A 15,282-nucleotide genomic window follows, 5' to 3' on the forward strand; every position below is an offset into this window, starting at 1 on the left:
ATTGTATCAAAGGAAACACAATGCAAAATATTTTTGTGTCTTGCCCAGAATGTCCTTTGCTTTGTAATGTTGTCCTGTATTCTTGTATATTTAATAAGAATTTTAACATTTTATTCCAAAGAAAAAGGATATATGGTGAGTAGCTCAATGAAAAAGCTTAGGAAAGCTTTTTTTTTCATCACTTGTCACTTGGGAGATTACTGGTTGAGGCAAAATGGACTCATAGTCGGTCCTAGTTTGTAAGCAGCCTTCCCCATTCCTGTCACCTAATTGTTTTTTCCTGGGATTTCTGTATGTGCTGGAAATGGAATTAGTGATTCTTAGGGCCGTCCTATCTATTTGCTGGATCTTAATCAGCCAACCTCTACAGCTGATCACTGGATGACCTGCCATAGTGTGTAAACTCTTAGTAGGTATCTTGGTTTTAGAATGTGTCCTTAATGTTTTGTGTAAACATAGTAAAGTTGTGAACACATAATTTACCATTGGGGTTATACGTTTATTGAATGACAGCTTTCCATGTTCATGCCTTTGTGTCATAATAAAGATGAGGTGACTTGAGGTGGATACTTTATGTTTACTGGAGGTCAAGATTTGTACAGTTTTTAGTAAACTTAGAGCAGAACCTGCCCTACAGTGTTTGGGCATGATTATTTCCTTAACTGGTATTACTTTGTGCTTGACTTCTCACATCTGAGCCCTTCATGGTAGTAGGAAGGAACAACCTGCCTTTGCATTTCAAAGCCCTTCAAATACCATTTGTAATTAAATGTACTTCCTCTTTTTATGCTTGCCAGCTCTTAATAAAACAAGAAATTTCTTAACTTCTTAGATCTTTGAGAGGAGTAAAATGAGAAAAACTGGTGTGAAACCTGTGAAGATATATGAGATCTCATTTCCTTTATTCCTCTGATTCACTTAGGCATTCTGATAACAACCATTGCTTCAAAAGGGGAATTACAGAATTGGCCTGAACTCTTACCAAAGCTTTGCAGCCTGTTGGATTCTGAAGATTACAATACCTGTGAGGTAAGGAGACTTATTTTGAAATGGATTATCATCTAAATTTGATTATTTTTTTCTCTCTCTTCATAGATACTATATATATGTATAGTATTTTGTGTGTGTGTGTATACACACATATGTAATCTCTTCAGAGAATAGTGGCTCAAATTTGATACTTTTTATTCTACCTGCATTCCATATTTTTAGTGTTCATTCAAATGAATTTGTTTTCTTTGCATAAAAGCAGAATAAGACTGTAGATGGGTAGTCATAGCATCTCAGCTGAGAAGTGTCCTAAAGTTATCGCTTTGTGATGCCCAATCTTTTAGGCATCATCAAGTTGACCCTGAATTTTGTCTTACTTAAAAGTAGTGTTGTTCATTCTTCTTATAACTTAATCTGGAAATGTGATCTGTCACTGCTATATCAGACTAGTGTGAAATGAACTTTTTTGTTCAGTGTTTATGAAGGAAAATAAATACCAATTCAACTGTTTTGAGGAGAGAAACTGCTATGAGGAGAAAAAAAGTCTTGTCTGGGTTTTAAAAATATGTGATCACACAATTTTAATTACTTGATGCTGACTCCATAAGTGTGTGAAGCATTTTGTATGAAATAATCTTTAGAGATATGACAGTGGTCCAAGATGTCATGCTGTTATGTAGTGTTTTAGTGCTGCTTTCTTAAGAAAAAGAAAAAACCAAAACTTGAAAATGAAACTCAAATTGACCATCATGTCTAGAGTTCTGTTTTGCCCTATAACAAACCATTAAAGGAAATAAAATCATATATGAAATTAAATTGGATGCTTCTGCAACTTGTCATTTATTTTTCAAATAAGATCTTGCTTTTAAGCATTTTTAAAATATGATTGAATAAATGAGCATTGAATGCTAAAATTAAAATTACCACTTCTCTATTATAGACTCATCCACCTTGAGAGCTTAGATGACAGCATGAAGAGCTTCAATAAAAAGACTTTAAGGATGTTTTAATTTAACTCCATATTTAGTTAGCTACATTTACTTTGTTAATTAGCTACATTTACTGTGGTGTTGTGCTAAAATTACCTGTTCTGTACAAAACCTAAAATGTTGCTTACTTCAAAATGTAAAAGAACAGATTTTTTTTTTATTTCTTTTATTTTATTTTTTTTAAACAGGGTGCATTTGGTGCTCTTCAGAAGATATGTGAAGATTCTGCTGAAATTTTAGATAGTGACGTATTAGACCGACCACTCAATATCATGATACCTAAATTCTTGCAGTTCTTCAAGCACAGCAGTCCAAAAATAAGGTATGTTTCGGTGTTGTACTAAAGTTACCTGTTAAAAATGTATTTACATGAGCAGCAAGGTTGATACTTTGATCAATTTAAAACATGCTTAGTTTTTTTTTAAATGATCCTGCATGTGCAAATGTGAGAAGTGTCGCGTCCCAAAGTTGGAGCGACTCAGGTTCGTGGATTTCCTTTGTCAGAATTAAGGTGAAACAACACCAGGGGAGTTCAAACAACAACCAACATTTATTCAACCTAGCTAACTTTGTCCAAGTACACATGAACTTGTTAATATGAACCTTGCAACATGTCATTAAGCCGCTGTTTGAGAAGAGGAGGGAAGTACAGAAAAATGAAATGGAAAAAGGAACATGAAATGTATCAGAAGGAGAGCCCTCCCGTTGAGTCACGAGGTTCAGAGCAGACCCCCTTGCTTTCTGGACTCCTTCTCAAAGAGGAGCTCAGGGGCGGCTAGATCCACTCCTAGTCTCAGACTTGGTCAATGGTTTATGTTTCAAAGGATGAGGTGTAGGGACTGTGGAAAAGAGAGAAGGAAAAGAGGGAGAGAGAGAAAGAAAGAAAGAGAGAAGAGAAGGGTTTCACCAGTCCTGGGTCCAGCGTTGGTCCAGCCAGCGTAGAGATCCAGTTCCGGAGGGCGCGCACTGAGGACTCGTTCTCCCTTCTTTTATAGTGTGTTAGTCGATAGTCTCAACATGTGCAGTTCCCACACCTGGGGTTCACTGGAATCGTTCAGTGAGCTTTGGTGGGGGGGTTCATTGTGGAGTTGCCTCTCTTTTCCTGCTGTTATGACCACTTAAGATAGAAGCACAGTCCCAACTTCCATGGGGCCTTCTTCCTCCAGGAAGGCATAAATTATGTTCCTTCTCCTGGTCACTTAAGATAAGGAATTGGGGCCTTGGAGAAGTGCGTTCCCACCCTCCGTGGGGCCCTCTCCTCTGTCCACATTGTCCTGTTCACAAAACTCCAGCATTTTTACAGAGGTCGATTTCTCCAGCAAAGCTCTTTAATGGATGTTTGAGACATTGAATTTGTCAGACCGTCACAAGAAGGCACAGAGATTTCATGCATCAGTAATTTCCACGCTTATCTGCTTAGTTAATAGATCAGCCTCACCTCTGTATACATCTTCCAAATCTAAAATCTGTCTGACTTTGAAAATCAAACTGTTTCTTTTAAGATTTTGCATATTATTATGAGAATTTCATTGCTGTGGTTAAAATTTCATATTCTCATTAGCAAGAACTATCTTCCATTCATTTTGCAATGACTGCAGCAATGGGAGAGTAAAACATTGTTTGCTGATAATAGTTTCTGAGTTCTTGCGGAAAAATATTTTTCTGCTTTAACTGCACCAAAACTTAGCTCTTTATCCTTCAGCTGGATCAAATTAAATGGGTTCAACATCTTTTTACTTTAATACAGTATTAATATCTCCAAAGTAACAGAAGTATAGGATAGAAGAAAAATTCCAGAATTAACTTGTGTCGTGGTTTAACCCCAGCCAGCAACTAAGCACCACACAGCTGCTCACTTACTTCCCCTACCCACCCAGTGGGATGGAGGAGACGATTGGAAGGAAAAAGATAAAACTTGTGGGTTGAGATGAGAACAGTTTAGTAGAACAGAAAGGAAGAAACTAATAATGATAATGATAACACAAATAAAATGACAGTAATAATAAAAGGATTGGAATACACAAAACAAGTGATGCACAATGCAATTGCTCACCACTTGCCGACGGATGCCCAGTTAGTTCCTGAGAAGCGATCCCTCCCAGGCCAACTCCCCCCAGTTTATATACTGGGCATGATGTCATATGGAATCGAATATCCCTTTGGCCACTTTGGGTCAGCTGCCCTGGCTGTGTCCCCTCCCAACTTCTTGTGCCCCTCCAGCCTTCTTGCTGGCTGGGCATGAGAAGCTGTGAGAAATCCTTGACTTTAGACCAAACATTACTTAGCAACAACTGAAAACATCAGTGTGTGATCAACATTCTTCTCATACTGAATCCAAGACATAACGCTATATGAGCTACTAAAAAGAAGATTAACTCTGTCCCAGCCGAAACCAGGACAGTATCCACCCCTTACTCTAATACCATTGATGACATGCTCAGGTCCCATAATTTCCAGAACATCCTAATCCATCACCATCACGTTTTCCGTCCTTTGAGATATATATATGTATACACACACAGATATATTATTCCCTTAGTCTCTGGACCATCTCTGTAAAATGTTCATTGAGTTCATTTAGTCCCCAACTTTGGGCTCCATCTGTCATACCAGTCTTTCTGGGCAGGAGGGATGGTGTGAAGTCCACTAAGTTGGCAGAATAGGATCGGGCTTCAGTGTGGCGTGACGAGCAGGTGACATTTGACGCAGCAAGAGGATGGTGTGTAATGTTGGATTGTTGCATGCTGGAGTCAGTTCTGGTTCCATCACTACTGCACTTTGCTCAGTTTTATCACAGTTCATTTTTGCTTGATCTAAGTGATTCTTACTGTAATACCATTGATATAGCATATAACAGTTATAGTAATGCTAACATACAGTGGCAGGGTTATATAGCAACTGACACCATACAATTTAATTCATTGGCTATTCTCACCTAAAATCAAATCCCCTTGAGGCACACATCGGACTTCTCCATCTTTTCACATCACCCACCAAGTGCACCCAGGCCCTTGAGCAAAAGCAATCCCACGAATGGGTTTGCCTTTGCCTGAGGCAGGAGTAACCCAGACTGTCTTCCCTAACATATTCTTTTATGTGCACTACAGGGACTTTATCCCCTTCTACAGTAAAGTAACAGTTCTGACTGGGCAGGGCCACCCCGATTGGCAGATCCTCTGGTGTTGACTAACCAGGTGGCTTTTGCTAAATGTGTATCCCAATGTTTGAAGGTCCCACCCTGTTATGGGTTTGTGTGGTGTGGGATTTTTGGTAGCGGGGGAGGGGGCTGCATGGGTGGCTTCTGTGAGAAGCTGCTATAGAAGCTCCCCCAGCTCCAAGTTGGACCCGCTTCTGGCCCAGGCTGACCCAATCAGTGACATTGGTAGCACCTCTGGGATAACATATTTAAGAAGGGGAATCTGCAGTGGGTACGGGGATTGGAATGTGAAAGGAACACCTATGCAGATACAGAGGTCAGTGAAGAAGGAGGGGGAGGAGGGACATCTGAGGACGTTGATGCCCCTGCAGCCTGTGGTGAGACGGCTGGCTGTCCCTCTGCAGCCCATGGAGGTGAGCGGTGGAGCAGATGCCCACCTGCAGGCTGTGGAGAAGCCCATACCGGAGCAGTCAGATGCCCCCGAAGATGGCCGTGACTCCATGCGAAAGCCTGTACTGGAGCAGTTTGTCACTGAAGATCAGCCCATGGAAAGGACCCACGCCAGGGAAGTTTGTGAGGAACTGCAGCCCATGGAAAGGACTCACATTGGAGAAGTTCCTGAAGGACTGTCTCCTGTGGGAGGGACCCCACGGTGGAGCAGGGGATGAGTGAGGAGTCCTTCCCCTGAGGAGGAAGGAGCAGCAGAGACAACTTGTGGCACGCTGACCCCAACCCCCATCCCCTGTTCCCCTGCATCACCATCACCGGGGGGAGGAGGTAGAGAAAACCAGGAGAGGAGTTGAGCCAGGAAGGAGGGGTGGGGGGAAGGTGTTCTAAGGTTTGGTTTTACTTCTCATTATCCTTGTTTTGATTTGATTTGTAGTAAATTAAATTGACTTTGTTTCTTCCCCAAGTTGAGCCTGTCTTTTGCCCATGACCATAAGTGGTGAGTGATCCCTCCCAGTCCTTGTCTCGACCCACGAGCCTTTCTGTATATTTTCTCCTCATCCCACCGTGGCCGGGGTGGTGGGAGTGAGCGAGGGGCTGTGTGGTGTTGTGCTACCGGCTGGACTAAAACCACGACACACCCCAAATTGCTCTCAATGTAGCCTTTAACGGTCCATTGTATTCGATTACCCTGGAGCCTCCTGCATGATAGGGGATGTGATATACCCACTCAATGCCATGCTCTTTGGCCCAGGTGTCTATGAGGTTGTTTTGGAAGTGAGTCCCATTGTCTGACTCAGTTCTTTCTGGGGTGCCGTGTCACCACAAGACCTGCTATTCAAGGCCCAGGATAGTGTTCTGGGTGGTGGCATGGGGCACAGAATATGTTTCCAGCCATCCAGTGGTTGCTTCCACCACTGTAAGCACATGGCGCTTGCCTTGGCGAGTTTGTGGGAGTGTGATATAGTCAGTCTGCCAGGCTTCCCCATATTTATATTTCAGCCATTGCCCTCCATACCACAGGGGCTTTAACTGCTTGGCTTCCTTAACTGCAGCACATTTCACATTCATGGATAACCTGTGCGATAGTATCCATGGTGAAGGTCACCCCTCGATCGCGAGCCCATCTATATGTTGCATCTCCTCCCTGATGGCCTGAGGTATCGTGGGCCCATCGAGCCATAAATAGCTCACCCCTATGTTGCCAGTCCAGGTCCACCTGAGCCACTTCAATCTTGGCAGCCTGATCCACCTGTTGGTTGTTTTGATGTCCTTCAGTGGCCTGACCCTTGGGTACATGAGCATCTACATGACGTACTTTTACGACCAGATTCTCTAGCCGGGACGCAATATCTTGCCACAGTGCGGCAGCCCAGATGGGTTTGCCTCTGCGCTGCCAGTTGCTCTGCTTCCATTGCTGTAGCCACCCCCACAGGGCACTTGCCACCATCCATGAGTCAGTATAGAGATAGAGCACTGGCCACTTCTCTCTTTCAGCAATATCTAATGCTAGCTGGATGGCTTTCACCTCTGCAAACTGACTTGATTCTCCTTCAGCAGTTTCTGTGACTTGTCGTGTAGGACTCCATACAGCAGCTTTCCACCTCCGATGCTTTCCCAAAATGCGACAGGATCCATCAGTGAACAGGGCATATTGCCTCTCATTTTCTGGCAGTTTATTATACAGCGGGGCCTCTTCAGCTCGTGCCACCTCCTCCTCTGGCGACATTCCAAAATCTTTGCCTTCTGGCCAGTCCGTGATCACTTCCAAAATTCCTGGGCGATCGGGGTTTCCTATGCGAGCCCATTGTGTGATCAGTGCGACCCACTTACTCCACGTGGCGTCAGTCGCGTGATGTGTAGAGGAGACCCTCCCTTTGAACATCCAGCCCAGCACTGGCAGTCGGGGTGCTAAGAGGAGCTGTGTCTCAGTACCAACCACTTCTGAGGCAGCTCGAACTCCTTCATATGCTGCCAATATCTTTTTCAGTTGGAGTATAGCGAGCCTCGGATCCTCTGTATCCCTGACTCCAAAACCCCAGGGGTCGGCCTCGGGTCTCCCCAGGTGCTTTCTGCCAGAGGCTCCAGGTAGGGCCATTCTCTCCAGCTGCAGGATAATAGAGCACATTCTTAACATCTTGTCCTGTCCGGACTGGCCCAAGGGCTACTGCATGAACAATCTCCCGCTTAATTTGTTCAAAGGCTTGTTGTTTTTCAGGGCCCCATTTAAAATCATTCTTCTTCCGGGTCACTTGATAGAGAGGGCTTACAATCAGACTGTAATTTGGAATATGCATTCTCCAAAACCCCATGACACCTAAGAAGGCCTGAGTTTCCTTTTTATTAGTCAGTGGAGACATAGCAGCTATTTTGTTAATCACGTCCATTGGGATCTGACGATGTCCATCTTGCCATTTTATTCCCAAAAACTGGATCTCCTGTGCAGGTCCCTTGACCTTACTTTGTTTTATGGCAAAACCGGCTTTCAGAAGGATTTGGATTATTTTCTTCCCTTTCTCCAAGACTTCTTCTGCTGTGTTGCCCCATATGATGATGTCGTCAATGTATTGCAGGTGTTCCGGAGCTTCACCTTTTTCCAGTGCAGTCTGGATTAGTCCATGGGAAATGGTGGGGCTGTGTTTCCACCCCTGGGGCAATCGATTCCAAGTGTACTGGACACCCCTCCAAGTAAAGGCAAATTGTGGATGACACTCTGCTGCCAGAGGGATTGAGAAAAATGCATTAGCAATGTCAATTGTGGCATACCACTTGGCTGCCTTTGACTCTAGTTCGTATTGAAGTTCTAGCATAGCTGGAACGGCAGCACTCAGCGGTGGTGTAACTTCATTCAGGCCGCGATAGTCAACTGTTAGTCTCCACTCCCCATTAGACTTTTGCACTGGCCATATGGGACTATTAAAGGGTGAGCGAGTTTTGCTGATCACTCCTTGGCTCTCCAGTTGGCGAATCAACTTGTGGATGGGAATCAGAGAGTCTCGGTTGGTGCGATATTGCCGCCGGTGCACCGTCGTGGTAGCAATTGGCACTTGTTGTTCTTCAACCTTCAGCAACCCCACAGTCGAAGGGTCTTGGGAGAGACCAGGCAGGGTAGACAGCTGTTCAGTGCCCTCCGTCTCCAAGGCAGCTATACCAAAAGCCCATCGATACCCCTTTGGGTCCTTAAAATACCCTCTCCTGAGATAGTCTATGCCAAGGATACACGAAGCCTCTGGGCCAGTCACAATGGGGTGTTTCTGCCATTCATTTCCAGTTAGGCTTACTTCAGTCTCCAATACAGTTAACTCTTGGGATCCCCCTGTCACACCAGAAATACAAATGGATTCTGCCCCTTTATAGCTTGATGGCATTAGAGTGCACTGTGCGCCGGTGTCTACTAGAGCCTTATACTCCTGTGGGTCTAATGTGCCAGGCCATCGAATCCACACAGTCCAATAGACCCGGTTATCCCTTTCCTCCACCTGGCTGGAGGCAGGGCCCTTCTAATTCTGGTCAGAGTATTCAGTACTCACTTCTCGTAAAATTGGTTCAGAATTCCCTTCAAGAGGATCAGAAAAAACATCAGCCCTTATACTCTGTTTGGAAACTGGAGCGGCATTTTTCCTGGAAGAATCCCCTTTTGTGGTGGTTTTTCCTTGCAGTTCACGTACCCGTGCATTTAGGACCGAGGTAGGTTTTCCGTCCCATTTCCTCATGTCCTCTCCATGATCACATAGGTAGAGCTACAGGGCACCTCGCGGTGTGTACCTTCTATATTCTCTCTCTTGGGCAGAGGAACGCTCACTCCTAATAGCTGAGACATGGGTCCTTACAGGTGGGGAATAGGACATATCCTCTTTGAATTGCTGGAAATCCTCGGACAGCTTCTCCACAGCCGCAATGCAGGCTTGTAGGGAGGAGGAGAGGTTTTCTTCATATTGACAGAGTTGGTGTGCCACTTCATCCACTGTCGGTGCCTCTTCGTCTTTCCAGGCCATTATTGCCCGTGAGTTGGCATAGGACGATGGTGCACTCCGTACAAACTTCTGCCACATGGGTCGTGTGCATTGGACTTCATCTGGATCTTTGGGTAATTGTGGGTTGCCCAGGTCATGATGAATCGTCTCTAGCACAGCTAATTCCCTCAGATATTGGATACCTCTTTCCATGGTGGTCCACTTGCTTGATTGACATATAACATCTTCCTTAAAGGGGTACCTTTCCTTCTCTCTTGACAGGAGTCACCTCCAGAGGCTGATCGCTTGTGTCCCTTTTCCAATTGCCTTGTCAATGCCACCTTCCCTGGCAAGGGATCCCAGCTGCTTGGCTTCCGTACCTTCTAATTCCAAGCTATTAGCCCCATTGTCCCAGCATCGGAGGAGCCAGGTGATAATATGCTCACCTATACGGTGGCCAAAATCTTTTCGCATATCCCGCAGCTCAGTCAAGGATAGGGATCGGGTGATTACCTCTGGTTCTGCCTCTTCCTCCTGTTCCCGTGATGACCCTGGTTCATCTTCATCCTTCGCTAAGCGAACTGATTTTTTTGTATATTTCTTTTTATGTACGGGGGCAACTGATACTGGTGCAGGTTGGTCCGCTGGTTCAGTTGCAGTATCGCTCGCCGGGTTTTGGATAACCGCAGTGTCTGTCACCGAGGTTTGGGTAGCAGCAGTGCTCGTCGCTGGGGCTGGAGGGGCCGCAGTGCCCGTTGCCAAGGTTTGGGTAGCCACAGTTCTCGTCGCCAGGGCTGGAAGGGTTGCGGTGCCTGTTGCCAAGGTCTGGGTGGCTGCAATGCTCGTCACCGGGGCTGGAGAGGCTGCAACGCCCGTTGCCAAGGTTTGGGTGGCCGCGGTGCTCATCGTTTTGTTGTTAGGTCCAGAGACTTTCTCTTCCCCTTGAGGGTACTGAGTGGTGTCGAACAGGGCTCGATAGGCATGGGCCAGGCCCCAGCACGTTGCAGTGATTTGTATCTCTCTGGAGCTGCTGGGGTGACAGCATACCTTTTCCAAATATTTTACTAGTTCTTCTGGATCCTGCACTTGTTCAGGGGTGAATTTCCAAAACATTGGAGGTGCCCACTTTTCTAGGTACTTGCCCATACTACCCCACACACCCTGCCACTCATGATTATCCAGCCTTGGGGCAGATCTCTGGGTGATCTTCTTAAATAGTTGTTTAACCTTAAACAAGAGCTGAACCACATTCAGGAACATGCTAATTCCTAGCAGTAGGGCTAGGACCGTGCTAGTCCCAACATCCCAGGAGTATTCAAATTTTTCAAAATTCTCAAACACCATTGTAACTGGACTGAAGGAGAAAGGAGAGGGGAAGAAAGGTACCCCACCCATAGACTGGCTCTCCAAGGAGGAAAGGTAAATGGTATAATTATTAATAGTTTCCCACAGATGGCTCCCGGAGTATAAAGGTGACAATGCTGAGTGCAAATACCGTATTAATCCCACAGCTGATTACTTTATCATACCATAAACCAGTGTTATACAATACATGAAAGTGAAAACCTTAATCCACCTCCCATGGATGATAAGCAGCAGAAGAGGAACTGCATACAGCAAGCGAGGTGATACATAACAGAACTTTAAAAACCAGAGCAACAACTCTAAGAACACATAAATCAACATAATGACCAGTGAGTATTAGACCAATATAATGAATGCTTGTAACAAATTTGTTTTAACAAGCTCTGGTCAGGTTTGTCGTTATCTCAACCCTTCGTGCCCCACGTTGGGTACCTAAATGGACTGTCGCGGTTTAACCCCAGCCAGCGACTAAACACCACGCAGTCGCTCACTCACTCCCCCCCACCCAGTGACATGGGGGAGAAAATCGGGAAAAGAAGCAAAACCCGTGGGTTGAGATAAGAACAGTTTAATAGAACAAAAAAGAGGAAACTAATAAAATGACAACAGTAATAATGAAAGGATTGGAATGTACAAATGATGTGCAGTGCAATTGCTCACCACCCACCGACCGACACCCAGCTAGTCCCCGAGTGGCGATTCCCCGCCCCCACTTCCCCGTTCCTGTACTAAATGGGATGTCACATGGTATAGAATACCCTGTTGGCCCTGGGTCAGGTGCCCTGGCTGTGTCCTGTGCCAACTTCTTGTGCCCCTCCAGCTTTCTCGCTGGCTGGGCATGAGAAGCTGAAAAATCCTTGTCTTTAGACTAAACAGTACTTAGCAACAACTGAAAACATCAGTGTTATCAACATTCTTTACATACTGAACTCAAAACATAGCACCTTACCAGCTACTAGGAAGACAGTTAACTCTATCCCAGCCGAAACCAGGACACCTGCTCTGGTTTATATTTACTGAATACTTTAAAATAAATTATTTATTATATATATGGGAGTATAAGGCGGTACTTAAAAATGTGGGTTAGTAATTTTTCTTGCTAACAATATAGATGTGCAGATTTGTTCCCTCTTGCCTCTAGAAGATGCTTGGACAGTGTGCTTTACTTCCTAATGTTTTTGATGCCTATGTACAGTTTAGAAAATGTTTAAGTAATGAAAAATGTATATTTTAACTGTTCCATTTGTAGGTCTCATGCTGTTGGATGCGTCAATCAATTCATCATCAGCAGAACTCAAGCTCTGATGTTGCACATAGATTCTTTTATTGAGGTGAGTGTGCATTCTTGGTTGGGGGGATTAAGTCAAATTACATACCAGATTTATCAAGAGCTTTGAATAATGGTTTACAACCACCACTACCCCCAAACTCCACATTGCTGACTTCCCATTCTCTGCTGGCTTCCCATTCTTAGCTTCAGTCCCCATGTGTCGTGGTTTAACCCCAGCCAGCAACTAAGCACCACGCAGCCGCTCACTCACTCCCCCCCATCCAGTGGGATGGGGGAGAAAATCAGGAAAAGAAATAAAACTCCTGGGTTGAGATAAGAACGGTTCAATAGAACAGAAAAGAAGAAACTAATAATGATAATGATAACACCAATAAAATGACAACAGTAGTAATAAAAGGATTGAAATGTACAAATGATGCGCAGGGCAATTGCTCACCACCCGCCGACCGACACCCAGCCAGTCCCCGAGCGGCGAATCTCTGCCCCCCACTTCCCAGTTCCTAAACTAGATGTGACATCACATGGTATGGAATACACTGTTGGCCAGTGTGGGTCAGGTGCCCTGGCTGGGCATGAGAAGCTGAAAAAATCCTTGACTCTAGTCTAAACACTACTGAGCAACAGCTGAAAACATCAGTGTTATCAACATTCTTCACATACTGAACTCAAAACATAGCACTGTACCAGCTACTAGGAAGACAGTTAACTATATCCCAGCTGAAACCAGGACACCATGGATTGAAGTTCATTCTGTATGCTTATGCTCAGATTAGTCTAAGTACTCTCCCAGCCCAAGAAATAGTATTTTGAAAGATGTTTCCTTTTCATAAATAGAGGAAGCTATAAAGGTACTGGCAGCAGCCTGTTGCTTACCTGTGATGGAGAGTTCAGTATGGGGATCATCATGTCACTGAATCTGTATGATGGGTCTCTGAATACTACTACTGAATGTGGATTAGAAGGGTGATATTTTGGATTATCTAGAGTATTTTATTTGCTGCTGTTATATACTGAAGGAGTTTTCTAGCTTCAGAACTTCATTAATGTTTAGAGGAAAAAAAATTCAGGAAATAATGTTCTTGTGTCTAATGTACACATGACCAAAACACTGGGTAAAAATACACATTGAAAGTTTGAAGAGTTCATTTGCTAAACCGTACGTCTTTTAAGAAATAACATGGTATTTTGAGGTGTGGGTTGGGAGGGTACAGAAGTACGTGTTTGCATACTTTAGTTTGCCAGTAATGTCAATTTAAATACAAGTTGAACTAGATGAATTGAGGCTTTTCAACTGGTATTGCTTTCCAACAGAATCTTTTTGCACTGGCTGCTGATGAGGAGCCTGAAGTACGCAAAAATGTTTGCCGTGCTCTGGTAATGTTGCTGGAAGTTCGAATGGATCGCCTGCTTCCTCATATGATTAGTATAGTTGAGGTGAGTCTCGTTTCCCAGATTGCATGTTGAAACATGTTTGGGGTTGCAGAAATAATAACAAATTAAAAGCATTCATCAGAACAGGCATGTTACTCTTGCACTTGCCTGCTCTTCATTTTCCTTCAAGATTGAGGTTGTGAAAGTTTCTTTTTAGCTAATTGCCAACTTGACGTTGTATTTGACAGACAATGCATATGGCAGATAATTGATCCTGAAATGGCCAGGATCAGCTATACCATGGAGCAGCCAGGCATTGCCTGACCACAAGTGAGATCATGTTAAAAATCTTAGTTCTAGTGCTGATACTGCTACAGTTTACACATTGAAGCTGTCACCTTTTTTTGAGCTTTTGACCACAACAAGCATAAGGAATGTTATTTTATATAGCTGAGATGCTCTTTGAGCTACTAACGAAGCTGCCCGCCATTGCATTCAGTTGTAGAGGTTAGTGTCATTTGATAGTTCCTTTATCATTCTAGATTAGTTTAGACTTGCCTACCAGAGGACCAATCAGCTGGTTTTTGTCTGCTCAACTGTTTGAGTTGTAATTTCCATGTTTCTGGGAAACACTGGTAGTTTCTAGGTAGCCTTTACATACACTATTAGACTGGAAATATAGCAAAGATCAGTATGTTTCTCATGCAGATTTCATGTGAACAAGTGGGTCATAACTCAGTATCAAATTCCATAAGGGCTAGGTCCAGACAACATGAAAAAAGTGTTAAGTTTTTTTTTGTTCCTGTACAAAGGCATTAGAGAGGCATAAAATTGAGGTGACACATGACAGCCTTGGCCTGCTGTCTAGTCTTCCTATATGTTGTCTGGAATTCCATGACACCAACCCGGGCAGACATGTTCTCATGTAACACAGGACAAGTAGGGATTGTTGGTACCTGAGGTGGTTTTTTTCCTTTTGTTTGGTTGGGTTTGGGGTTTAGAGAGAGAGAGAATAAAGCTTTGGAGATTATATTGTCAACAAGTGATAACTTCTCTGGCTCTTCACCCTCCTAAGATCAGTAAGGAACTTCTGGACTTTGCAGGTAGAAATGATGTCACCAACCAGAAGAAGATCCAAGATTGTATTCTCATTGTATCCGGTATTTTGTTGTTGGGAAAACTATTACTAGGCTGCTTCTCTACAAAAGACAGTAGTAGTGAATTTTTGTTCTATAACAAAGTTTAGACTTTTTTTTTTCCCCCCGTTTTGGGACTACTGTGTACTGTTGAGATGGGTTGACCCTGGCTGGATGCCAGGTGCCCACCAAAGCCGTTCTATCACTCCCCCCTCCTCAGCTGGACAGGGGAGAGAAAAATATAACAAAAAGCTTGTGGGTTGAGATAAGGACAGGAGAGATCACTCAACCAATTACCGTCACGGGCAACACAGACTCAGTTTGGGGAAAATTAACTCAATTTATTACAAATCAGCCAGAGTAAGGTAATGAGAAATAAAACGAAATCTTAAAACACCTTCCCTCCACCCCTCCCTTCTTCCCGGGCACAACTTCACTCCCGGATTTCTCTACCAAGCCCCCCAGCGGTGCAGGGGGACAGGGATGGGGTTTACGGTTATCACACATTATTTTCTGCTGCTTCAACCCTCCTGTCGTGGTTTCAGCCCAGCCGGTAACAAAGGACCACGCGGCCGCTCGCTCA

General features: G+C 44.2%; 1 protein-coding gene across 4 annotated transcripts in view; it reads left to right on the plus strand.

The window, feature by feature from the left end:
• LOC138683373 (transportin-1-like) overlaps positions 1–15,282 on the plus strand; it is a 99,499-nt gene that overhangs the window by 43,929 nt on the left and 40,288 nt on the right. For all 4 annotated transcript variants that reach the window (XM_069775081.1, XM_069775080.1, XM_069775079.1 and 1 more), the window contains 4 exons: positions 923–1,029; positions 2,168–2,301; positions 12,151–12,232; positions 13,504–13,626. In XM_069775081.1, the coding sequence (XP_069631182.1) occupies positions 923–1,029; positions 2,168–2,301; positions 12,151–12,232; positions 13,504–13,626 (446 nt within the window). The remainder of the gene's footprint in view (positions 1–922; positions 1,030–2,167; positions 2,302–12,150; positions 12,233–13,503; positions 13,627–15,282) is intronic.

The sequence above is a fragment of the Haliaeetus albicilla genome, chromosome W (genome assembly GCF_947461875.1).
Source record: "Haliaeetus albicilla chromosome W, bHalAlb1.1, whole genome shotgun sequence".
In the NCBI taxonomy this organism is placed as follows: domain Eukaryota; kingdom Metazoa; phylum Chordata; class Aves; order Accipitriformes; family Accipitridae; genus Haliaeetus; species Haliaeetus albicilla.